The 25,854-nt window shown below is 42.1% G+C and overlaps 1 protein-coding gene across 4 annotated transcripts in view; it reads right to left on the bottom strand.

Moving 5' to 3' along the window:
• Positions 1-97: 97 nt before the first annotated feature.
• The window catches only part of Celf6 (CUGBP Elav-like family member 6), a 41,259-nt gene continuing 15,502 nt past the window's right edge, over positions 98-25,854 (bottom strand). Inside the window, exons 4-13 of one of the 4 annotated variants that reach the window (XM_046427944.2) lie at positions 14,150-14,278; positions 13,962-14,041; positions 13,647-13,790; positions 13,396-13,528; positions 13,165-13,311; positions 12,896-12,958; positions 12,571-12,651; positions 12,340-12,483; positions 11,594-11,749; positions 99-10,923 (exon numbers count right to left, since the gene is read on the bottom strand). In XM_046427944.2, the coding sequence (XP_046283900.1) occupies positions 11,622-11,749; positions 12,340-12,483; positions 12,571-12,651; positions 12,896-12,958; positions 13,165-13,311; positions 13,396-13,528; positions 13,647-13,790; positions 13,962-14,041; positions 14,150-14,278 (1,049 nt within the window). In that variant the 3' untranslated portion in view covers positions 99-10,923; positions 11,594-11,621. Of the gene's footprint in view, positions 10,924-11,593; positions 11,750-12,339; positions 12,652-12,895; positions 12,959-13,164; positions 13,312-13,395; positions 13,529-13,646; positions 13,791-13,961; positions 14,042-14,149; positions 14,279-25,854 lie in introns of all 4 variants that reach the window. The other 3 variants (XM_058573757.1, XM_046427945.2, XM_058573758.1) reach the window with 3 other exon arrangements.

Raw genomic sequence — 25,854 nt, 5'->3', positions numbered from 1 at the left:
GTTATAGATAGACACAATATCTTTGTTTTATTTATTTATTTTTATGTGGTACTGAGGATTGAACCCCAGTGCCTCATACATGCTAGGCAAGTGCTCTACCACTGAGCTACAACCCAGCCCCTCCATTCCATGTCTTTAAGTCAGTCACATTAATGGCATTTTTGTTAGTATGATTGACCTTAATCTTTTTTAAAAAAACACTCATGGGTAATTTTAACTATGTATCTTCTCTATTCTCTCATCCTAAACTAGGATGAAGGAACTACTCAGTCCTACAGACTTGAGCTTGTAGGTGGAAACCATTTTAGGTTAGTCCAGCCCATGAGCCCATTCTTTGGGAATTATATTTCCCACATTCACACTCCAAATCCACAAGCTTCAGGGCCATTTTTGTATTTTGTGACCCCTGGCACCCTGGTTGCAGTTTATTGAACTGTAAGTGTATTCCTGATCTCATTATACTAAACAAATATTCTCTCCTGGGAATCTGAAATAGGGCTGAGAGATTATGATTCTAACTAGACTCTATCCATCTCCCACCTATTATGTGAAATGAGAATGGATAAAGACATTCTAGGACAGAGAATGAAGCATGGAGAAGTAGAAACTAGAAATGGCAAGATAGTTCTCTAGCTCCTGGTGGCTTCTCAGACACTTTGTGAGGCCCTCTGACCTTGGGGTTCTGTGAATCACTCTTTATCTAGAACAAATTGCTTAAGCTCACTTAACTTGTACCCAATACATAGTCTCATTAGCTGAGCTCTCAGTGTAACAAGCATCCCTTCCACACCATCCTTCATTCTGTTTCACAGATAAAATAAAGGCCATGAGGGTTGCTGCCTCCACTTTCTGTCCCCTGACATTGGCTCTCTCCCATCTTTTATATTTCACAAAGCCAAGTGGAGGTCTCCCTTCAAATCGAAGGTTAATCCTTTCATTGTGATCTGTATCTCCTTTTTGCCTCTTCGCTAACTGGTCCTTTGCTTACCCTTTCCTTCATGTATATTCAACTCTTTCCTCTTTTCTACTCTTTGATCTTAGCACACAAATATGATCAATTAGCCCAACCTTTAAAAAAAATCCTGTTTTAATCTGATATGCTACTGGTTTTTCTTGCCTGCAGCCCAGCTTCTAGTAGTAGTCTATACTCTGCAGCTACACTTCCATGGGTGCCATCTGAGTCTTCCCAGAATCTCTACTGAAAACACTTTCACCAAAGTTACAAATGACTTCTGAACTGCCAAGTCCACTGGAAATATTCAGGCTTGGTAAACCACTTGATGTCATTCGGCATTGTTGATCATCCTATCCTCTCAACCTCTGTTGGCTCCTTTGAAATAGCCTCTTCCAGTTTCTTTCTCATGTGATTCCTTCACTGCATTCTTAATAGACTCCTTTTCCTTAATTTACTATTTAAGTAAGAAAACAGGCCAGCATAAGCCTTTTTTTTCGTCTTATCACACTTTCCAGTGATTTCAACAGCACCCTGGTGAAGCAGACCTAGCTCATTTTAGGCTTCTCAGAATCTGAATCCCCTTCTTACGTTACAAATCATATAGATAAGCAGAGCCTGCCTTCCATGGCAGACACCAAAAGTTTAGATCTTTACTTTCCCAGATCTTCAGCAGGTAAGACAGAAGCATATGACCTAGGCTTAGCCAAGCAGCCCCCGGAAATGGAGATTCTGAAATGATTCAGAGAAATAAAACCATGGAGAATTCATCCCAGTGACAGTTGCCACAATAGGCTCAGCCTAATCTCATGCCCAGCAGCCTGTGGTGTGGGAATTGGTGGGGGTGACATCCAGTGTCTGAAGATAACAGCAGGAGCAATGTTCTTGCTGGGCTGGTTCTGGTATGTGATTCTGGCCTTTGTTCTGGTGAACTCGCCTTCCATTGTTCCTACCTATTTTCTAATCTTGGGTCTCCTACCTGAATCATGGTACCCAAACTAGTGCCCTTCCAACAAATGTTTTCTGTTTAAATCAGCATTAGAGACATACATCTATAAACTAGGCTTCCAAAATCTATATCTCCATCCTAACCTTCTTGAGTTTCAAGTTGCCTTTTGGATGAATTGCCTTTGAAACAGCTCCACTTGGATACCTCACAGGCAGACTCATCTTCTCTAAATTTCTTTCACGTTCCTTACTAAATATCATCTGTGATTTATTCAGCCTGAACCTTGAGAAGGAAGCATTTTAGATTTCTATCCTCATTTAAACTGAATCAATTTTACCTTGTAAAAATCTTAAAATTTTTATTTTTTTATGGAACTGGAGATTGAATCCAACTCCTCAATGTCCTAGACAAGTGCTGTACCACTGAGCTACCTCCCGAATACCAATATGTTTACTTTTTTATTGAGGGGGAGACAACAGAAAAAAGCAGCCCCTAAACTTGCCCCAATTCAGTGGCAGCTTCTTGTTCCATGGGTAAGGAATACTTTGAATAAATAAAAGTTGTTTGGAAGAATTCATATGTAATAATTGCTGCCATGCTGTGATGGGTAGGGGGATGAAGTGAAGTGTGAAGGCCCCTCCCACCCTCCATCTTGCCTCACCCTATCTCTTGGAACACTGGGATGGAACCACCACTTTCATTCCTTTTTGGGGATTGCTGATGGCTAGGTAGTAATAGAGGAAGACAAGCAAGAAAAGCAATATGCTCAGCATGTTAGTAAACACAGCAAGTTTCATGTCCATAATCATCCTGACCAGCTTGACTCAGTTCCCTAAACATCTTAAATTTAATCTCAATACATCTTAAATCAGTCCCTTTATATTACAACTCCTCATCAGTAGAACTATTTCACTAGCAACCTAACTAGACTCTTTATCTAGTATGTATTGCTCAAATCTATTCTCCACTTAGCTGCCTGAGGATCTTTCTAAAATCCAAATCTGATCATATCACTTCTCGATTAAAACATTCCAATGGCTCCCTGCTGACCCTAGCATAAAATTTATATACTTTCTCTGGATCTAGTCCTTACTTGACTCTCACTGCCCTTTCATGTGCATCTAACCTCCAGCCAGGCCAAATTAAACATTCTTATAGGTCATGCAGAGCATGTATTCACATTTCATAAGTACTTGATGGGACTGATAGTCACAATGCCACCTTTATCTCTGCCCTATAGAGATGGATACATGACCCATCAGATCAGGTAGAGGAGACCATCATTCCAACCAAAGTTATTAGTTCAGGTACAAGTTTGTGACCTAAGTAGAGCCAATCATAATATTCCCTATCAAAGCTCTCTTGCTTTGGAGGTCATGGTGTTACAAGGATATGAGATTGGGCTGGGCATGGTGGTGCACACCTGTAATCCCAGTGGCTTGGGAGGCTGAGGCAGGAGGATCACAAGTTTAAAGCCAGCCTCAGAAAAAAAAGGAGGAGCTAAATAACTCAGTGAGACCCTGTCTCTACATAAAATGCAAAAAAATTGGACTGGGGATGTGGCTCAGTGGTCGAGTCCCCGTTAGTTCAATACTCGGTACCCCCCAAAAAAAGAAAAAGAAAAAGGATATGAGATTGAAACTGCTGGCACCCAGCTCTCTCTGCTATATGGAGAGAGTACTTATCTGGTAGGAAAAAGAGTAGAGCCACAGCTTAAAGGGAAGCAGAGCCCTGAAAGATGGAGCAAGAGAGACCTGGTGATATTTTTTGAGCCTTCTAGTTCAGCCCTGCCTGAGGTCAGTAATGCTATTCACTTCTCAGTTCCCTTTTTGCATTAAGCTATTTTATATTAGTTACTATCATTTGTAATTAAATTAGTGCTAATATAGAAATGAAAGGTGATAAGCAAACAATGGAATGTGTAATTGCTGGAACTGGAGTCAAATGGAGTCAGTGATGATCTGATCACTCTTGACTGGGAAGTTAGAAATCCCTGTTGGGTGATGTCAAATTAGCTGGTTAGCTGGGTGCCGTGGCACACACTTGTGATTCTAATGACTCAGGAGCTTAATACAAGAGTTCTGCAAGTTTGAGGCCAGGCTGGGCAATTTAGCAATAAAATAAAAGAGTTGGAGACATAGCTCAGTAGCAGAGCACTCCAGGGTTCAATCTGCCAGTAAACACACACACACACACTATTTAGTTAAACTCTATTGTATATTGAGATGTAGATAATGCATCCATTAAAGATGGAGATTTGCCTGTTGTGGTGGCACACACCTGTGACCCCTGCTCAGGAGGTCGAGACAGGAAGATCGCAAGTTCAAAGCCAGCCTCAGCAAAAGCGAGGTGCTAAGCAACTCAAGGAGACCCTGTCTCTAAATAAAATACAAAATAGGGTTGGAGATGAGGCTCAGTGATCAAGTGTCCCTGATTTCAATGCCTGGTACCAAAAAAAAAAAAATTGGAGATTTCAGGGACGTGCTAGAAAAAATTATCTAGATGTTGGAGTGTGTTGGCCTGTTCTTGAGATTTTCCACAAGATCCTGCAATTTAGCTTTCCACCATGCTGGCAGAATTACAACACTATACAGCTTTGTTTAGAGTTGCCTTTTCTGCCTTAGGCCAGAAATCCAGAATGCCAAGGGCCAAATAAATCATACATCTTGCATATTATAAAGTCAAGTCCTCTTCTCTAAGCTAAGGTGAATGAGAACAAAACACAGAGGTGGAGAGAGGCTAGAGCTTAGGGCTTGTGAAGTTCCAGAAAGGGGAGGGACTGAATGCTTTTACCCCCACAGTTAAATAAGATTTATTTGGCTTTGAATTCAGGCAGTGCCTGTGGCCTGATTTCTGGGGTCCTTGACTATGAATCCTGTGGAAAAAGGTGGAATATATTGGTTATAATCCTCATGCACTTTCTTGTACTCTCTAGGTTACCTCCCTTTTTCTCTCTTGGGTGGCACCATGCCTAAACTATGTAATCTCTCTACTTTCACAACTTTGGTGGAAATTCCATGTGGCAGGCCATTAGAGCTGACTTCCCCAGAAGCCATACAGGCAGCAAATAATGCTACTGTTAAGTGTAGGGGAATTAGCTCTCTGTGGGGTGTACCTTGGCCAGTGGAAAACAGATGAGAGTAGAACAGATGGATAAATTCCTTCCAAAATCTCCTATTGGGCAACTGCTCCAAGTTGCAGCTTCTCCTTGCAAACACCATGTACCTAGCAAACACTTGTGACTGTCATGTGACCTGCTCTGTCTTCATGATTTATGTGACATAGTAAGGAACACAGTAATACACTGTCTTACGTTGCTTCCTTTCTCTGCACTTCTCTCCCTGCCCCTATCCTGGGCTTCCACCTTCCCAAATAGTCATCATTTAATTCTGGCCCTCTGCCTCAGAATCTGTTTTCTAGAGGACTGTATTAAGACATAGAGACATAATCAAAGTCCCTATCTCAATACTGATTCCTAATAGTTGGATAGTAAAAAGACCTGAGAACACAGCAGATTTTTCCTTCTCAAATGCAGGGAACTTAGCCCTGACCCCTGGCTTTCTCTCAGGGACCCAGTGACAAGGTCATAGGTCAAGCCATTTCTGGACTACTTTCCAAGAAGCTGAGGCTCATTCTACAGGCTTTTTTCATGGTCCTCTGCATTTTCTGATGAGCATCTAAGACATCCCTTGGGAAAAGCCCTACCTAGGCCTGTGGGCTGCCTTCTGGGTCTCTGTGCTCTTAGGCAGCTGGAGGGCAGGAGGGTAGAAGGTGTTCAAAGTTCCATCAACAGATGGCCACTTAAAGGCTTTGATCAATCCAAGCTGCTAAAAGGTGGAGGACATTTTAATAGCTGTGTCTGAAGGAAGGGATAAGAAGAAAAAGAGTGGCCCTCTGCCCTTTCTGAGTTTGCACTTGACTTAGTTACCCAGCTCAGCCTTCCAGGATATAGCCTGGATGAGAAAATCCAGACCCAGGCCTCAGACTGGAAGATAGTAGCTGCATGGACTGCATAGGCTCTGAGCTCCCTGAACCCAAGAGGTAGAACACCAGGCTGTGTAATGGAATATAAAATATACTGACCATGCAAGGAAGCCCAGAGGCCACAAATAGCCTCTGATTCCCTGCTGGGTTTTGTCATGTCACAATGGGGCCAGCACAGTCAGAAGAGTAGATGCCCGAAGATTAGAACTAAAGTTGGAAAGAATCAAGGAGGTTCTGTGATCTCCACATCCATAGCACCCTCTTTTGGAGGTCATTGCATGCATGTTCTGCTGCACAGAGACAGGGGTGAGCCTCTAGATCTGGTCAGAGTACACGGAGAGCCATTTCCAAGGTCAGAGGTCACCAAACCCATCTCAGACCAAAAGTCTTTGCTCCTCATATCCAGGACACCCAGGTTGCATCCAAGGAGAGAAATTCATTATAGGAGACCTGCTGAAGGCTAAAGACTCTCCTGACAGTCCCCAAGTTCTAGAGATTATCAGAGGGCCCCATAATCAGTGTCAACTGAAAGAATTTCCTCAGGCATCCTTTGGTGCTTTAAACTCAGTGTAATAATAGGTTGTGTTCTGGAGGGAGAGGAGTGAAGCAAGCTGCCTATTGCTGGACAGAATGAGTGTATGCTTGGTTGCTTCAGTACTGTCCTAAGAATCTCCTTGGGACTGAGGCCTAGGAGCTAGTACTGCTCAGGAATTTTTTTTTTATTAATTGGGGATTGAACCCAGGGGCACTTAACCACTGAGCCACATCTCCAGCCCTTTTTGTATATTTTACTTTGAGAGGGTCTTTAAGTTTTTTAGGGTCTTGCTAAGTTGCTGAGGCTGGTTTTGAACTAGCAATCTTCCTGCCTCAGCCTCCTGAGCCACAGAGATCATAGACATGCACCATCATGTTTGGCTCCACTAAGGAATTTTGACTGTCTGATCAGGGCCAAGGTCACTGGAGCATGAATGAGCCATGAGTCAAATAGAAATTATGACTTTGTGAGCACCACCATAGACAGGCCACTATGGAAGCCATGAAGTTGAGAGGAATAGTTAAAGTGTGATGCTAGAGATGTAAACCATATTTCTGAAGGCTAGAAAAAGACTCTAGGAAGAAGACTCAGCAAGATTCTTGATGATGGTTACTAGTTCACAGAGAGCCCAGGAATCAGAGAATCCACATATCTGATAAAGAGAAATCTGGGCATGCTGGATTTCAATGCAATCTTTATCCCAAAACCATGTCAGAGGGAAGTGGGATGTTACAGTTATAGATGGGTCATCTTAGGGATGTCTGTAAACAACAATGGATAAAGGAGATATTTCCCCCATGGAAAGGACCAAGACCAATTAATTTTATTGATCAAGAAATTCACTCCACTGTCTAGAAGGATGTGCTGTGTGCTATAGATTAGAGATTGTTTTCTCTTCTCCCTTAATCCAAATGGAAGACTTTTTCAAAATTGTGATCCCATTTTCCTCTGCTATTTCATATTGGTTATATAGGGATAACTAAATTTATCTTTTAGCTATAAATTGCAAAATCTTAATAATTCATATCCATACCTGATCAAGAGACCCTGAATGAGTAAAGCAACTAGATGTGACACTGTTTTCTCTACCACTGGAAGTGGGTGAGTATGTTTTTGGTTGGGTTTAGAATCACTGCATTATTAGGCAGGTACATGTTGAAATTGTATGCTTATTAAGAAAAGTATAGGTGGATGAAATAAAGGGTGAAATATACTGAACACATATTGCTTATCTGCCCATCATTCCTTCCTTTGGGGACCCAATTTTCTCCTCCTCACAGTCCTGGTGAAGTTGTCAATTATGGTGGCCCAATCTTCCATCCTAGAGATAGGTTCATGTCCATAGCTGGCCAAAGTTGTCCCTAGGATTTCAGAGCTAGAGCTAGATAGACCAAAAAGAAGGAAGTAAAGTCAAGAAATAGAAAAATCATCATTTGAACCTCTAGACATCCAGGTCTGAAGGCAGACAAATCCTTTGATTTATCAGTTATGTACACTAATTAATTTCCTATTGGCTTAACCAGGTTTGAGTTGAGTTTTTGATACTTGCAACAGAAAAAAGTAGAGACTAATACATGTACACACAAACAGAGACACAAATACCATGTTTTTCAAATTCAGACATTATGCAAGTCTTCCACAATTTTATTAGGGGTCAGCAAACTTTTTGTCTAAAGGAGAAAATAATTATTTTAGGCTTTATGAGCCACCTATGGCCTTTGTCTCGTTTTGTTTGTTTTTCTTTGCTTAGAAAACACTTTAAAAATGTAAAAACCATTCTTAGTTTGTACATTATATAAAATAGGCCATAGGCCAAATTTGGCCCACAGGCTCATAGTTTGCTGACCCCTGGTCTAGATCATATCAACCTCTGAAACTACGGAGTCAGTTGGCCAGTCCCTAGCTCACACCCTATAGTATGAAGCAAAATACCCTAAATGTCATTTTGGTGCAAGTGTCTTAACATGACTCAGTAATGAGTTAAGATTCAGAGTAGAAATAGAAATGGGTCAGTCTTATCTGGTGTGCCCATCATCTGAAACATGGTAGACAATGAAATAAATGGTAACCAGTATTATTTCTTGGTAAATAAAAATAATTTTTCAAAATTATGCAGCTGTCCAAAGACTTGGTCCAAATTGTTCCAGTTTATCCTTGGTGACATGCCTACATCTTTTTTTTTTGTTTGTTTTTTCTGTTCTTTTTTTTTTTTTCTTTTGTTGGATGCCAGAGATTGAACCCAGGAGCACTTAACCATTGAGCCACATCCCCAGCCCTTTTATTTTACCTTTTATTTTGAGACAGGGTCTTGCTAAGCTGCTTAGGGCCTCACTAAGTTGCTGATGCTGGCCTAGAACTTGTGATCCTCCTGCCTCAGCCTCCCAAGCCGCTGGGATTACAGGCATGCGCCACTGCACCCAGCACGCTCCTCTTTCTTAATCTCCTTCAGGAAGACTTTCTCTGATCTCCCCTACCAATAAGCCCGAATTTGGTTTTTCTTCTTCTTACTGGCACAGACCCTGTGTGACCCTCCATTGTAACTGCATTCATGGCCTGTCTTTCCCCCTATCCAGGTATTGTAGTCTGCACCTAAGTCCCAGCACCCAGAACCATGTTTAGCACCTAACACTGAGAGCCCTCTTTTCCTCTAGGTGAATATCTGTTTGAGTGTGCAGGTGCTGCATATCCCCACCTGTGTCCAGGGTGCTTCAACTATGTGTCAGCATTATGCTGGTATACACATCCCCTTAGCACTGGTTCTTCTCTCTGATGAAAATTATTGGTGGATGTACACTGAGCCTTACCTGGTAATGTTAATTTTTATTCCCATTCCCTCCAAAAATGAGTCAAAGACAAGAGGAACAGGTGGGAACAAGTTTTCTTAGAAACCATATGAAGGAAGAATCCTCTGACCCCACCCCACATTCTTTACTGTCTGACTGTTATCAGATCAGAGACCTCCAACATCAGCAACATCTGGGAACTAGAGAGCTCCCACACACAGCTGGGGCCTCAGACTAGGCTAATTCATTTCTATGGGGTGGAGAGAAAATTATCCCCCTGGAAAAAATATGAGCAGGGCCTTGTGGACACAGGAAAGACTGACCAAGGCAAGGTGAATCACGGTTTTCTAAGCGGAATCTTTTGCCCATCTCACAGAAGCAGGCAGGAAGCACCACCATTGATCAGCTTTATATGGCACCCACTGGATACAACAGACGGACAAAGACAGACAGACAGAGCACACACCACTTCTAAGCTGAACACTGCTCACCATCTAAAAGCACCTTGGATAAGCACATATGAGACACTCTTGCATAGGAAAGATGTACTTTTTAAAGGAATGAAGAAGTATTTTGGCAAAACATCTATTTCCCTCCCAGGTCCTGGGTAAACAGGGACCCCTAATTCTGAAGCTTCTACATATTGAAAATTATCCCCTTCTCAATGGCAGTATATACAGTAGCAAACCTTCCAAGTCTGTTGTCACAGCCCTCTACGTATATCTTGAATCTACTTTATAGGTAGGGAAATTTAAGAGACAGAAGGTGGCCTGGAGCAAGGGGACACTGGGGCTGGCTCAAGGGGAGGAGAAACAGGAGGTGTCTCAGTTCAGCCAAAGGCAAGGCCTCTGTCTATTTTGACTGACTGGGATGAAAAAAGCTCATGTGGTCAAAACTCCCTCTTTCTTCCTTCTTGGGGAAACAGTGGTTCCATGGGAGAAGCCATTGAGAAGGAAAGGGAGGTTATCACTTCTGCTGCCCAGGAGTCCTTGTAGGATGACAAAACCAAGGCAGGCCTGAACCCCTCTTGGGGCCTCTTCAGGGATGACCTTTGAGGCTGGAGATTGGAGATTATGGGTTCACTGCTTCCATAACCCTCTTTTTATGAGCCTGGACCTCTTGGGTCCTTAATTATCTTGAAAAGGGAACGGTGGGGGAGTGGTTTAAGAGGGGATGAGACACAAGACAATCTTTCCACGGCCTCCCATTGCTAGGCTGGTGCTATCAAAGGTCTCCTTCACCCTGTCTCCTAGGGATATTTAAAGGCAGCTTTTATGAGACTCTATACTGTCTTTTTTTTTATTTCTCTTGTGTTTTTTCTTGTTTGTTTTAATTTATATAGATATAGATATATATATTCTTAAAAAAAGCAATAGTCCTTTGGTCCCTAAACTCTAAGGAATGATATGATTTTGAAAGAAGTAAATCTGGGCTTCCCTTGTAGAGAAGCCCTTGGCACCCCCAAGGCCCTCTGCTGGTTTCCCAGACAGTCAGTTCTCAACCAGTCCTGGTTGCCCTGACAGCCTGCGCTCTCTGCCACAGGTGCAGAACAACCCACTTGATAAGAACAATCCTTGAGTGGCCCGAGCCCCAGGCGCCAGCCTCAGGTCTGATCCACTTCCATCTGCAGCTGCTCCTTCCGGAAGGGCTGCTCCAGCATTTCTGTGCTTTTTCTTCCCTTTCTTCTCACTCTTCAGCTTCTGTTGTTGGGTATTAATTGCTAAGGAGAGAGGGGGAAGGTAAAAATCACCGTAGAGGGAAAGACAAGAGCAGCCTGCCTGCTTAATGACAATGTAGATGAGTAGCTAGACCTCTCTTCTTGGCAGCATCCTGGTACACCAACGCCAGATCCTGGGTCTTAGGCAGATGACTCCCGATGCCCCTGCAAAGGGTTCCTGGAGCAGTATAAGTGAGGCAAGGCCAGGTGGACCTTAAGGGATAGTGAGCACACCTCTAAAAGTTGCAGACAGCCTTCTAAGGACTCATGACCTGGCCAGAGACTAGAACTTGTCATCTCTCTGTCCATCACCCACCTGGCCTGCATATGCTGCCTCTTGAGTATATTTGCTTCTCTCCCCTCATCTCTGAGTTCCCTGTCATTACCTCAGCCCTTATATCTTGTCTCTTCTTTGTTCAAACTCCTCAATGGTTCTTTACCACCTTCAGTATAAAGTCAGAACTCAGGCTATCAGACTCTTTAAAAACTAGCCAAACTCTCATTCTCAGAGCCCTCTCTAGGGCCTTTTGTGTATCTCCCAGCCTATGGAGACAGGAATATTGTCTTATTTATCTCGGTCCTTAGAATGAAGGAAAAACTCTCCATCCAAGGATTCTTTCTAGTCCTGGCTCTTCTCTTTATCCCATTTGCCTGGCATCCATCTGAGACTCACCTTTCTGTGGCTAGTCAGTGAGAGCAGATCAATAAGGCCGGTTGGCATCCTTAGGCCTCTTCAGCTGGACCTTGAGCCTCTTCATGCCAATTTGAAAGCCGTTCATGGCCTGAATAGCAGTCTGGGCACTGGTTGGATTGTCAAAACTAACAAACCCTGGGCATGGGGGTGGGCAAAGAGGTTAGCTGCTAAACCTGCCTAGCAAGGCCTCCTTTCTTTTTAACCAACCCCCTCATTTCCCAAGTTCCTCAGGCCAGTTCCAAATACCTCTCCATTTTTACGTGTGTGCATGCAATATACATAAGAAGCACACCCATAAATGCAGATGGTCAGAGATTCCTAAGGTGTGATTCTTGGAAGGATGGGAGATAACTCTGGGAGAAGTGGGGCAGTGTGTTGGTTGGGTCTTTCCCTGCTTGGATTGGCTGTCTCCCTCTACTACTCCCATTCTAGTCCTCGGAATTGCAGTTGGAGTTGGAGGATATCTTTGGTCCCAGAACCAGATGATTCTGGCTCTTGTCAAACTCCAAAGCTCTGACCTGGTTGAATACATTCTAGACACCTAAGTTTCCCAGGTGAACATGAAAGAAGGTTTGTTCTTTGTCTAGGTTTAGCCTCCATCACTGGCCTGTGACCCTACTTTGTGCCACATATGCAGCCGCTGGAAATCACTGCCTTATTGTAGAGTCTTTAAGGGAATTCTGAGGCTAGGAGTGGGAGAAGCCAAGGTATGGGGCTCAGCTCACCAAAACATTTGCTCTGGTTGGTGGCTCGATCCACAAAGACTTTGGCAGAGACAACGGCCCCAAAGGGCAGGAATGTCTGTATGAGTTCTGCATCACCAAACTCCTGAGGCAGGTGATAGATGAAGAGATTACAGCCTTCCGGGCCTGCAGGAACAGCAGCAGGCTGGTTCAGGGAAGGGACCCTGAGTCCAACCCCACCCAGGCTCTGAACTCCAGCCCCCAGTCCCTCACCTTCTCTTTGCTGCTGGGGTAGGGCTGAAGACTGCTGGGGAAAAGCTGTGCTCACTGGGGCATAGGCCGTCGGATAGGCTGCTGGAGACAGAGGTGGGAGTGGGCAATGATCCCCAGGAGCCATCCCCCAAACAGGACCCCAGCCATTTCTGATCAGTTCAACCCAGTCCACCATAACCCTTGTCCCAAGAGAGGTTGTTGGGATTTGGGGTGAGTTGGAAAGGAGGGTTGACTCCTCAGAACAGACACTAAACCTCCCCACAAATCTCCCTATTTCTTTCTGGGGCCCTTCAACCCCCCCAGGCCGCGCAGCGCCAAGCAAAACCTGCATAGTGGTGCATCCCAGCGTAGGCCTGCTGCAGGGGGTCAGGCACACCAGGGCTCTGGGCTGGGGAGAGAGGGGCGCAAGGCCCACGGTGAAGGCCAGTGGGCAGGGTCAGGTGAGACACTCGGGGAGTGTGGGAGGTTGTGGGTTGCTGTGAGAGGCAGCAGGGATGATAGGAACCCCTTCCCCAAAGCAAGGCCCTGCCCCCCATTCCCTGCTCCTTACTCCACTGAAGGGAGATTTGGGCAGAGTCGGGTGGGGTGGCCCACCTGGATAAGGAGAGAGCCCATTATTGTAGAGCGTGTCGGAGCCTGGCTGCCCGTTGGTCTGGGGAGTCAGTGGGCCAAATCCATTGACCCCAATGGTCGCTGGAAGACCGGCGAGAGTGCCAGGACCACTGCCAGGCTGGGAGTTGGCTGTTGGCAGGGAAAAAGGTAAGTGAGTCAGGTTGTAGCCCATCCCACCCTCCCAGTGGCTGCTCAAGGGTGCTAGAGTCATACCTGTTGCAGGCAACAGCGGCGCAGCCACCAGGCTGAAAGCCGCCACATGCTGCATTTGGGCTGCCACTGCGGCTACCGGGCCTAGGCCCGGGCCCTGTGCAGCTGCCAGCAGGGCTGCCTGGTGCTGCAGGATCTTTGGGAAGTAACAAGAACATGTTGGAGGGTTTTGCAACCGGCAGCTGCCTTGGTTCCCAAACCCCTAACCTGGCCCAGCCACCTGCCCACCGGTGCTGCCTGAGCCAGGCACCTACCGCTGTGGTGTAGGCGCCACAGGCCCCAAGTGGCAGTGGTGTGGGATGGAAGGCACCCAGCTGACCAGCCATCTGCTGCATTCGCCGCAGCGCTCGCTCGCGGTCTGTATCTGCCAGCTTGACCACGAGGCTGGAAGAGGCGCCCTGGACAGAGTAGGGCAGGGTAGGCCGCAGTGACTGGTCCTGATACCAGCCCAGTCTCTGGGTCAAGGGCCTTCCCCATCAGGCCCTTGAACCAGGGTACCGAGCTCATGGGGGAGGAGAAGCCCGTCCCGCCCCGCTGGCCTCACCCGCGGCCCAGGCACCCGCCCTCACCGCCATAGTCCGGCTGCCGTGCAGACCCTGGATGGCCGCCTGAGCTTCCCCTTGACTCCCGAACTTGACAAAGGCACAGCCTGGGGCAGGATAGAGGGATGGGTGGCTCAGGCCACAGAGTTCAAAGGATCATGTGGCCCCGAGTGTGAAAAGGTCACCAGGTAATCCCAGTGGGCAATTCATGTCACCTTTACTGGTCCCGTCAGGGCTCCGCAGAACTGTGCACTCCTCAATATGACCGAAGGGCTGGAACAGGCGTCTGACGTCCTCTTCACCCTGCTGCTTGCCCAGCATCCCCACAAACAGCTTCCGGTCCTCTGGGGACAAAGCCATGAATGACCTGGGTACTCTAAATCTTCCTGGACACCCCAGAGTAGATTGAAGAGCTTGGAAAGAAAGTAGCTAACCAATCTAGCTCTTAGGGAAGAAGTGTTGGAAATGAGAAGGCCCTGGGGCTCCAAGATTGGGTCTCTTTAAGGAGCAAGATAGGCCAATCTAGAGGAAAGGAACTCAGCTCAGATTTCCATCAGGAAAACCTGGGTCCTGAAGAAACCCAGAAAGATTCATTTTTGCTCTTGTGGGGAGTGATATAGTCTTGATACCTTTGAGCCAGTAGATCCTTGTATGCATCGATTTATGTTTAGCATTTCTGTTAGTTTGGGAGACGCTGTTTCAGACCTTCCTAGAGATATTAGGGGAGGGGTACTCAGAGAAGGCCTTTGTATTCAGATTGGGTCCAGAGATGTACACCTTTGCCAGTCAGCCTGAAGGCTAGAATCAATGTCCCTTCCTGCTCAAATCAAGGAGAATTGTGAGCAGAAAACAGTTGTTTTATTATACTACCTCATCCTCAAGACACTGAGCAGTGGAATGATGAATCCTTACCACCAGCACTAAATCCAACCTGGTCTTGTCTCCCAAGGACCTATAGAGGAAGCTTGGGTTTCTGAGCCTCCAACATTTGCCCCTTTACAATTGATGAATTGTCTGAACCCTTTCCTTATTTCCCACTTCCACCAACCCATCCCCTCTCCTAGTTTCCAGAGCCTTCTCTGAAACCTGTTAACCCCTCCATGACTTCCCTTGTCCTCTTGCCTGAACTTTCCTCCAAGTGTTCATGCTATGGGAAAACAAATTCTGCCTATTGACCTATATGACCACCTAAAAATAAGTCTGATCCCTCTGTATACCCACACTGGCTATGGGAGTGGTAGAGTTTCAGGAAAGGGACTGTAAGCTAAGTCTGTATCCCCTAAAGAAAACTCAAGGGTTGGGGTTAGAAACCAGGTACTAACTGCACATATATCAAGTTAGGCCTCTGCAACACTATCCAGGATTCTAGGATAGAGGGTACAGCCCACTGACCCTGCTGGTTAAGTCTAGTTCCTCTTTACACTAAAGTAAACCTCTGAATTTGGGATGGAGCTTGCCTATGTATGGAGTGATATATGTTAGAAGAGAAGGTATGGGTGGGAATCTAGCTTTGGGCTTCATCTTCAGATCCTAGAGCTCAGAAAAATCCATCCAAAACTCCTTTACTCTTTGCCAAACTTGGCTAGGCAGATAGGGTCCTTGAATTCTGTGTGCAGAGAAAACAAGTCTGGTAGGGGTCACAGATTGAAGTCCAAGACAGTTAAGTGGAAGTATAGACCAATCAAAGTTAGCAATGGGAATATCAACAAGGCTATGTGTGTGTCCATATTTCACCTGGTCTGTTTGGGGTTCAGCCTTAGCTGCCCTGGGGATCCTGAAATGTTTGTCAATGCTGTGTCTGTGTGGTGGGCAGAGGCTGCAGTTCATATGTGGCAGGAGGAATATGTTTCAGCAGAATCCACCCTCTGTCCAGAGAGGTACTGCCTGGTGATCCTGTGTGGAAGGGAATGGATAACGCACCTATGGCTGAAATTCTGAAGGAGGTGCTGACCTTTGGTGGTGAGTGTACAATCCAGTGAGTGTTCTTTGCTTCTGGGGGTGTTAGCCACAAAATAGTGCCCTTGAAACAGATCTTTGATTTCTCAACCTTTTTTTTAAGTGGTGGAATACATTGTTCCAATAAAAATCTTAGGATGAGGCTCAAAATTTAGGGGGAAAGTAGAACTGCTCTGACTGAAACCAGAAAAGGGGGACTAAAATCCCTCCCCCTTAATCTTGTCCTATAACCCCATAGAGGGGGCTCAAAGGAAAGCCCTTTGAAACCATTAACATGGATGATAAAGAATAGAGTGCCAGATAGTGTGCAGGGGGATCTGAGATCATCCTGTTCAAAACCTGAGAGAACAGGAAAGGTCTTTCATGAATCTCTTGACCAATCTGATGTTCATTATTTTGCCTTGACATTGGGGAACAAGGTCTATTTAGACAAAGAGTCAAACCCCAGAAGTCTATGTCACTGTTCTTAGGTCTGACACTAAAATATGACAATGTAGCAGCAGAAGGCCTAGAAGAGACTAGAGAAGATGTTGGGGACTTCCAGAGTCACAAGGGGCTTCACAGAATCCCAGTTTATAGTGCAGCTGTATCATTGGATAGGGTCTATAAGATGTTGATAGCACCCAGATAAGATGTCACACCACATGGACCAGAATCCAGTTAGCCCTGTATAAGGAAAGAGATCACAGTTTCAGATGAAGCTCCCTACAAAGGAAAGAATTTGTATGGACAGTAATGATCTGAGCCTTCATTTGTACTTCCCCTTGTTGCTTTTTCTGCTGCTGATGGTCAGTTGAAGCTCATGTCATAGTCCATGAAATTCTCTGATCCTTTTTCTCCAATGAGACTATACTGAATTAAGAATTTCCATTTTCATGTCAGGGTACTGACCCTATGGTTCTGTACTACTGGGCTATATAGGACTTGACACTGAAATGATCACCCACGATGGGCTCAAATCTATGTTGCCTATTTCCTAGGTATCATGTTGGATATAGAATTGTCTTTTCTACTTAACAGGAAATTTGAAAATGTTTGACAGGAGGATGCATTGGGTCACAGTGACCATGAACCTCAGGTAATCCAAAAATATTGGGATAAGTTTCTCAAGAGACCCAATCAAAGAAAGTACAGGCTGTACCTGAGAGTAGCCTCCAAATCCACATCCCTGAAGATGTGGAACTGATTGATGCCTCCATACACGGATGATCAATCTCCTCTAGGTCAAATTCTACCAGTTTGGTAAAAAGAGGATGTTACAAATCTGGCATGATGGTTCATGCCTGTAATCTCAGCTACTCCAGAGGCGAGGCAGGAGGATTGCAAATTCAAGGCCAGTCTGGGCAACTTAGTGAGATACTGTCTCAAAATAAAAAGAGTTGAGGATGTGACTCAATATTTGCCTAGCATGTGCAAGGCCCTGGGTTCAATCCCCAGTGCCAGGGGAACAAGGGGGAGGATACTACAAGGGGCAGGTCAGGAAAGTCTGAATAAAAACATCCCATGGGTTGTGGGTAGGTCCCTAGAAAAATGGGAATATCAAACATGGAGGCTCAACCTCCCTTGAGTAGAAGGAATTAGAAGGCATCATCAGTCTGGAGATGAGACATAGAAGAGAGTAGGTTCAATCCCCAGTACCGTGGGATTGGAAAGCCATACAGTTGAATGGTATAACTGCATTTTCCTGTTTTCAGTTAGTGTGTACTCTTTGTTCTTCTCTAAAATAATTTTTAAACCCTAAACAAGTGGCTTAGGCTCCCATAGGCTCCTCCATGAAACTGCCTTGACACAGTGGTCATGTGAGTCAGGAATTCTAATACAAAAAATAACAGGTTCGAGAGCCCCTAAATCCAAACAGAGTTAGTCTAGTTCATTTAATATGTAAATAACTCCTAATAGGTAAAGAACTCATTTTCCTTAGAAAGGGAACCAGGATGATGTTCAAGAAAGGAGGCTGTGCCTCAGGTGTCCAAGTTTCTGGTTTCCAAACCCTTCACACCCACTCCCCTCCATATTGATTGGATGTCATGATTGTAGAGACAGAATAGGGAAAGGTTTCAGCCTTTGAGTATCAACTATTAAACCTATCCTGAAAATACTAGTTCACCTTTCTGTCCAAATACCATCTCAAAAAGTCCTGCTGGTGGCAGCAAAGCACCTCTCCTCTGGTGTTATTAGTGATGAGTGCAGAAGAAGCCTGCTTGGCTTCTTCTAATTAAAAAATTGAGTGAAGGAATATCCAGGACAGGCAGAGACTCCTGTCTAGATATGATAAATATCAAAAAGGACATTAATTTTAAAAACAAATCACCCAAAGCTGTTAGAATAAATAATTAATTCATCTAAGTTGCAAGATACATAATCAATGCTCAAAAATTTGTTGCATATGTATACACTTACAATTAACAATCTGAAATGAAAATTAAATAAACAATTACATTTATAATAGCATGAAGAAGAAGAATAAAATATTTATAAACACATGTACACTGAAACTACAAACTTGCTGGAATGAATTAAAAAAGACAAAAATAAATGGAAAGACATCCCATGTTCATGGATTGGAAGATTTAATATTGTAAGGTAGCAACCCCATTAAAAACAATTTACAGATTTAAATGTAATCTCCTCCAAAATCCCAATGACACTTTTTCAAAAATAGAAAAATTCATCCTGAAATTCATATGTAATCTCAGGGAACCTCAAATGCCAAAAATTATTGAAAAAGAAGAACAATTCCCTAATTTCAAAACTTACTACAAAGCTACAGTAATCAAAACTGTGGGGCTGTGGATGTGGCTCAAGTGGTAGCGTGTTCGTCTAGCATGCACGAGCCACTGGATTTGATTCTCAGCAACACATAAAAATAAAGATATTATGTCCACCTAAAACTAAAAAAATAAATATTAAAAAAAACCCCTGCTACTGGCATAAAGACAGCCAATATAGACCAACAGAATAGAAGATAGTCCATAAATACTCATTTTTTATGGCCAAATGATTTTTTTTTTTTTTTTTTTTGGTGTAGGAGAGTACCGGGGATTGAACTCAGGAGCACTCGACCACTGAGCCGCATCCCCAACCCTATTTGTATTTTTTTTTTTTTAGAGACAGGGTCTCACTGAGTTGCTTAGCCCTTTTCTTTTGCTGAGGCCAGCTTTGACCTCCTCAGCCTCCCAAGCTGCTGGGATTACAGGCGTGCGCCGCTGTGCCCAGCCAGCCAAATGATTTTTAACCATGGTGCCAAGACAATTCAATGAGGAAAGAACAGTTTTTCAACAAATAGGGATGGGAAAACTGGATATCCACATGCAAAAGAATGAAGTTAAAGCCTTACCTTACACCATATACAAAAATTAACTGAAAATGTATCAAATTCTAAATATAAGTGCTAAAAACATAGAACACTTAAAAACAGGGAAAACTTCATGATGTTGTACTTGGCAGTCACTTCCTGGATATGGCAACAACAACAACAAAACCACAGGCAACAAAAATAAATCTAAACAAATTGAGATACTTCAATATTAAAAGCTTCTATTCATAAAAGGACACCATTTGTCAAGTGAAAAGGCAACTTATGATATGGGAAAAACGTGCAAATTATATATCTGAATGTTTTAACATATAAAGAACTCCTAAAACTCAATAATTACAACAAAAAAATTTGATTAAAAATGGGCAAAGGACTTGAATTGACATTTCTTTAAAGAAGATGTATGAATGAGCAACAAGCATAAGAAAAGATGCTAAACATTATTAATCATTAGGGAAATGCAAATCAAAACTATAATGAGGTATCACTTCACACCCATTAGAATGATTGCTATTAAAAAACAGAAAAAAATAACAAATATTAGTAAAGATGTTGAGAAATTGGAACCTTTATGTACTATTGTTAGGAATGCAAAATGGAAAACAGTATGGCAGTTCCCCCTAAAATAAAAATATAATTACCATATAATTCAGCAATAACTTTTGGGTTCATGTTTCAAAGTATAGAAAGCAAAGTCTTTTTTGGTACTTTAAAAAGTATTTTAATTGACAAATAATAATTTTATAAACTTATGGGATACTATGTGATGCATATATATATGTATTATACATATATAAAAATGATTAAATCAAGCTAATTAACATACCCATCGCCTCAACTACTTGATTTTTTTTTTTTTTTTGGTACCAGGGATTGAACTCAGGGGCACTTGACCACTGAACCACATCCCCAGCCCTATTTTGTATATTATTTACCGACAGGGTCTCACTGAGTTGCTTAGCACCTCACTTTCGCTAAGGCTGGCTTTGAACTTGCGATCCTCCTGCCTTAGCCTCCCAAGCTGCTGGGATTACAGACATGTGCCACCATGCCCGGCTCAACTTTTTTATGGTGAGAATGATTAAATTCTAATTCTGAAATGTACAGTACATTATTATTAATTATGGTTGCAATGCTGTGCAATAGATCAACAAAAATTATTGTTCCTGTTTAACTGAACTTTTATCCTCTGACCAACATCTTCCCTTTTCTCCATTCTCCCCTCCCACCCACTTCTGTTGAACACCATTTTACTCTCTGCTTCTATGAGTTCCACTCCTAAGTGAGATCATGCAGTTTTTGTCTTCTGAGAAATTGTACAGTGGAACACACCAGTATTGAGATAATTGCATACTTCTGGTCATAGTAACATTACTCACAATAACCAAAAGGGGAAAGCAACCCAAATGTCTACCAATAGATGATTGGATAAACAAAATGTGATATATATACATACAATGTACTATTACTCAGCTTTAAAAAAAAAAAAGGGAGGGCTGGGGTTGTGGCTCAGTGGTAGAGCACTTGCCTAGCACATTTAAGGCACTGGGTTACGTCCTCAGCACCACATAAAAATAAATAAATAAAATAAAATAAAAATATCGTATCTATCTGCAACAACAATAAAAAAGGGAAATGTAGCACATTCTATTGTACATCATATTACAGGACTGAACCTTGAAGACATTACACTAAGTGAAATAAGACAGTCAAAAAAGATGAATACTGTACAATTTCATTTACATGAGGTATCTGGATAAGTTAAACTCATAGAAACAGAAAGCAGAATAGTGTTCACCCAGAGGCTAGAGGGAGGGGGAAATGGGGAGTTGATTAATGAGTACAGGGTTTCAGTTTTGCAGGATGAAAAAGTTCTGGAGATCGATAGCACAACAATGTGAATATACTTAATACACTTAAAAATGTACACTTAAAGTGGCTGACAATAAATTTCACATTATGTGTATTTTACTATTAAAAAATAAAGAAGTTGGGGCTGGGGATGTGGCTCAAGTGGTAGCGCGCTCGCCTGGCATGCGTGCGGCCCGGGTTCGATCCTCAGCACCACATACAAAACAAAGATGTTGTATCCGCCGATAACTAAAAAATAAATATTAAAATTCTCTCTCTCTCTCTCTCCTCTCTCACTCTCTCTTTAAAAAAAAAAAAAAAAAAAAAAATAAAGAAGTTGGCTGGGGATGTGGCTCAAGCAGTAACGGGCTCGCCTGGCATGCGCGGGGTGCTGGGTTCGATCCTCAGCACCACATAAAATAGATGTTGTGTCCATCGAAAACTGAAAAATAAATATTAAAAAATTCTCTCTCTCTAAAAAAAATATTTAAAAAATAAATAAAATAAAGAAGGAGCCAGGCGTGGTGGCACACACCAGTAATCCCAGCAACTCAAGTGGCTGAGGAAGGAGGATAGCAAGTTCAAAGCCACTTCAGCAACTAAACAAGACCCTAATCAACTTAGTGTAACCCTGCCTCAATAAAATAAAATAAAAAAGGCTAGAGATGTGGCTCAATGGTAGAACACCTCTGAGTTTGATCTCTAGCACCAAAAGAAAATAAATAAAAAATAAAGAAGGGCTTTAAAGAAGGTACAGCAAGGAGACCTGGAGCAATAAACAGAACAAAGATTCCACTGTCCTTTCATCCTGATCCAGAAAAGCCAGGAGGTGAAAAAGATGGACTAAGTATGGCTTGGTCCCTTTAAAATAAAAGAATCTTAGCTTCTACAGATGCATTTTCCTTTTGCAGGCTACACACATGTACCTGAAAGACAGTATCATTATGGGAGGCTTGCCAGAGTTTTCCACAGCCATGACTTAAAATAGTTACCTCAATCACCTTTAGATGATCTGCTCTAAAACGAACTGCAGAAAAGCACCTCTCTTTACCTTCAGAGGTAGAACATGTTTCAGGAAGTGAAGAGTTAACTTGGCCAAAGTCTCAAGCACTCCTGTGAAACCTAACTAGTCAGGTCTTCCTGGGAAAAATACTTTCTAGAATTAAATAAGTATAAAGACCAAAGATAGATATGACTGTCAACCAACTGTATAAGATGGTTTTTGCAAAGGTCCATGTCTGATTTAAGTCAGATAATATGTCCCAGGATTATAAAACTCTGAAAATTCTACTTCACAATTCAAATTTAGGGTTGGGGCTACAGCAAGGCCCTGAATTCAATCCTCAGAACCACACACACACACACACACACACACACACACAAAGGAAAAGAAAGAGAAAACCATTAAACTTAATCCAAACATTAGTTACACTAATGTGGTTTATTTGGTTGGTATTTTTTTGGGGGATGCTTGGGATTGAACCTATGGCCTCACACATACTAGGCAAGTGTTCTGCCACTAAGCTACATCCCAGCCCAGAGTTAGACACTAAATAAAGTGGAATCCCAGAAAGAATTTGGAAAAGATAATAATATATGCTTATTTTTTAAAAAAAAACTAAAAGCTGATACGTAAGCAACTCCATGCAAATTCAGGCAGAAATTACTTAATTATAGTATGTTGGTATGAGGGATAATGTGAAAACAGATAATTGACTTTTGAGCTAAATCAAATTTCAAGATTAAAAAAGAGATGCAAAATTCAGGTGGTATGGTGCACACCTATAATCCAAGCTATTTGGAAGACTGAGCAAGAGAATCACAAGTTCAAGCACCTTAGGCAACATAATGAGAACCATCTCAAAAAATAAAGAAGAATAAAAAGGAAATGCCTCAAAGTACATTTTAAAATCCTCTGTGAATGTTTTAAATCTGAAAGTTTTTTTAAAAACTAGCTGTGCCCAGTGGTACACACCTGTAATTCCAGTGACCTGGGAAACTAAGGCAGGAAGATCCCTAGTTGGAGACTATCCTGGACAATCTAGGGAGACTCTGTCTCAAAATAAAATAAATAGGGCCAGGAGCTGGGCATGGTGGCACATGCCTGTATTCCCAGCAGCTCAGGAAGCTGAGGCAGGAGAATTGTGGGTTCAACCAGCCTCAGCAACTTAGCAAGGTCTTAAGCAACTCAATAAGACCCTGTCTCTAAATAAAATATAAAAAAGTCTGGAGATGTGGTCCAGTGGTTGAGGGTCCCTAAGTTCAATCCCTGTTACCAATAAATAAATAGAGCTGAGGATGTAGTTCAATACCCAGTACTACAAGTAATAATAATGATAGTAATAATAATAAAAATAATTAAAAATAAAAAAACGAAAGTGGAAGGAGTGTACCAATTGATTACTTAACCTATTTCTATATCTTAGGCAACTTAGATATATTTGTTGGATAAAAAATACAGCCAAGTTGGGAAGTGGAATAAGCCAAGCAATCACCAATATGATTTATGAATTTACTGATTCTATATTATGAAATTTGAAAGAGAGGAAAATATACAGGCAATTGATTATTGTGGATTTTGCCTTATGACTAAAAAAATACTTTTCTTTTAATAGTATGTTTACAGTTTAACTTATTATTAGTGTTTCCAATGTAGAGTAATGTAAGTTAAGAAAAATCAACATTACCATGCTGAAAGCAAATAAAACAGACTTATTTAGTTACCATTGTCTGAGGAATTTGTTGATCCTTACTTCTGACCACAGATAATCTCAGGTTAACATTTGAAATACATGAATCTTGGATTTTTATGCAGGCAGACATTATTTATTTACTTATTTAATGTTGAAATGGGATCTTGCTATTGCCCAGACTGGTCTCCAACTCTTGGGCTCGAGTCATCTCCTGCCTCAATCTCTCAACTAGCTGGGACAATGGGAGTGCCATTGCACCCTGCCTAGACAAACATTTTAATGTTTACCTTTAAATGCATCCAAATGCAAAGGGGAAAGTTTTTTATACATGTTTGTTTCATGTAAAAATGGGCACCATTATTATGTTAGGAGAAAATTAGATTCATTTTCCTTTAATAGTATGTTGTTCAACATATAACTGCCACAGAATGTAAAATTTGGGCACAGAGTATGGAGTATCTGAACAGTATAAAACTTGGTTGCAGAATTTATAGGAACTGGCTGGGATAAATTAAAATAATATCGTCTATGAAGGCCTGGATGCACATCTGGCACTGAGAAAAGTGCCACCAATCCTACAGGGGGTCAGCCATGCAAGAATAAGAACCTCCCATCTTCCTCAGGCAGATCCTGTTGTATTGCAATTGTTGTGTGGTAGGCATTGAATTCCCAAGAGTTACCAATAATTTCTAAAAGTACTACAAATATGGCACATATGCTAGTTATTCTACCACAAACCTCATGTTTATTAATTGAAAGTACAAATACTGCTACTCTTTTGCATTGGCATTGAAATTCAAGAGTCAGGAGATAAAATAACTATTTTTGTTCAAAAGCTCATGTGTGCAAAGTGGAATATTCCTTTATGGCAGATGGCGAAAAGTAACGGTCTTTGGGCCAAAGAAACAAACTCAATAGATTTCATTAGGCTTTCACTATACTAGTCCATTGTGGAGATGGGGGTGGGTACGGGAATTGAACTCAGGGGCACTTGACCACTTAGCCATATCCCCAGCCTCTCCAGCCCTATTTTTGCATTTCATTTAGAGACAGAGTTTCACTGAATTGCTTACCACCTCGCTTTTGCTGAGGCTGGCTTTGAACTCATGATGCTCCTGTCTAAGCCTACCGAGCCACTGGGATTACAGGCATGCACCTGTAGTCCATTTGAAAAGCTGAAAAAGTTGCCAATATTTAATGTAATCAAAGTATAAATTTTTATTATGTCATGAGAATCTCACCCATTTGGGTTACCTACCTAGGCTCCTTCTGACCTCAGATAATCTCAGGTTAACATTTTGAAATACATGAATAGTTGAATTGTTGATCCCTGTTTTATGGAAAGAAAAAAATTATAATCCTTTCCAGAAGAACATAGTGGAATTTTGGAAGATTATGTTTGTTTTGATATCCCTTAAATTCAGGTTTTATTGATACCACTATCCTTATCAGATATAGAAGCCATTATTAATCATCTGTAAACTAATGGCTTTAATTAAAGGGATAATAAAAATATACAGGCTCACTGGCTTAAATATATCAACATGTATGTGATCATTACTTGTAAGTTTTTAGAATATTTAGAGAACAAAAGTAGGACTTGAATGGGATAGGCTGTCCCACAGTTGTATCATCTGTTACATTTCAAAAGCAAAAATTTAATACCATCTTGAATTGAATTTCTCAAGCATGAGAAAAATTGTGTTAAAATTCAGCAGAGTTGAACTCATGTCAGAAGAGATATATGATAGCACTAAAGAAAAGTAACACATTTTGATTAATAACAACATTATATAACAGATCAGTTAGTAATAAAATACTTTTAAATAATAAAAGCCCAACTATTTCTACAAGATTTAATTACATACTCCTCTCTCCCAAATATGTAGCAGAGAGCAGGGAGGAATTGAGAGATCTGACCATGTAAACTTGCAAGGAGTATTTATGGATACATTTAGAGTATATACTACTTGAAGATACATTGCTTGTCAAGAAATATGTGTGTAACCTGTGAATTCCAGAAACTCATGAGGCTGAGGCAAGAGAATCTCAAGTTTGAGAACTTCTAGGCAATTTAGTGAAATCCTGTGTCAAAATAAAATTT

Source organism: Marmota monax, unplaced genomic scaffold (assembly GCF_021218885.2).
Source record: "Marmota monax isolate L192 unplaced genomic scaffold, Marmota_monax_Labrador192_F-V1.1 WCK01_AAM20220418_F8-fsc00111, whole genome shotgun sequence".
NCBI lineage: Eukaryota > Metazoa > Chordata > Mammalia > Rodentia > Sciuridae > Marmota > Marmota monax.
This window is presented reverse-complemented; position numbering and strand designations above follow the sequence as displayed.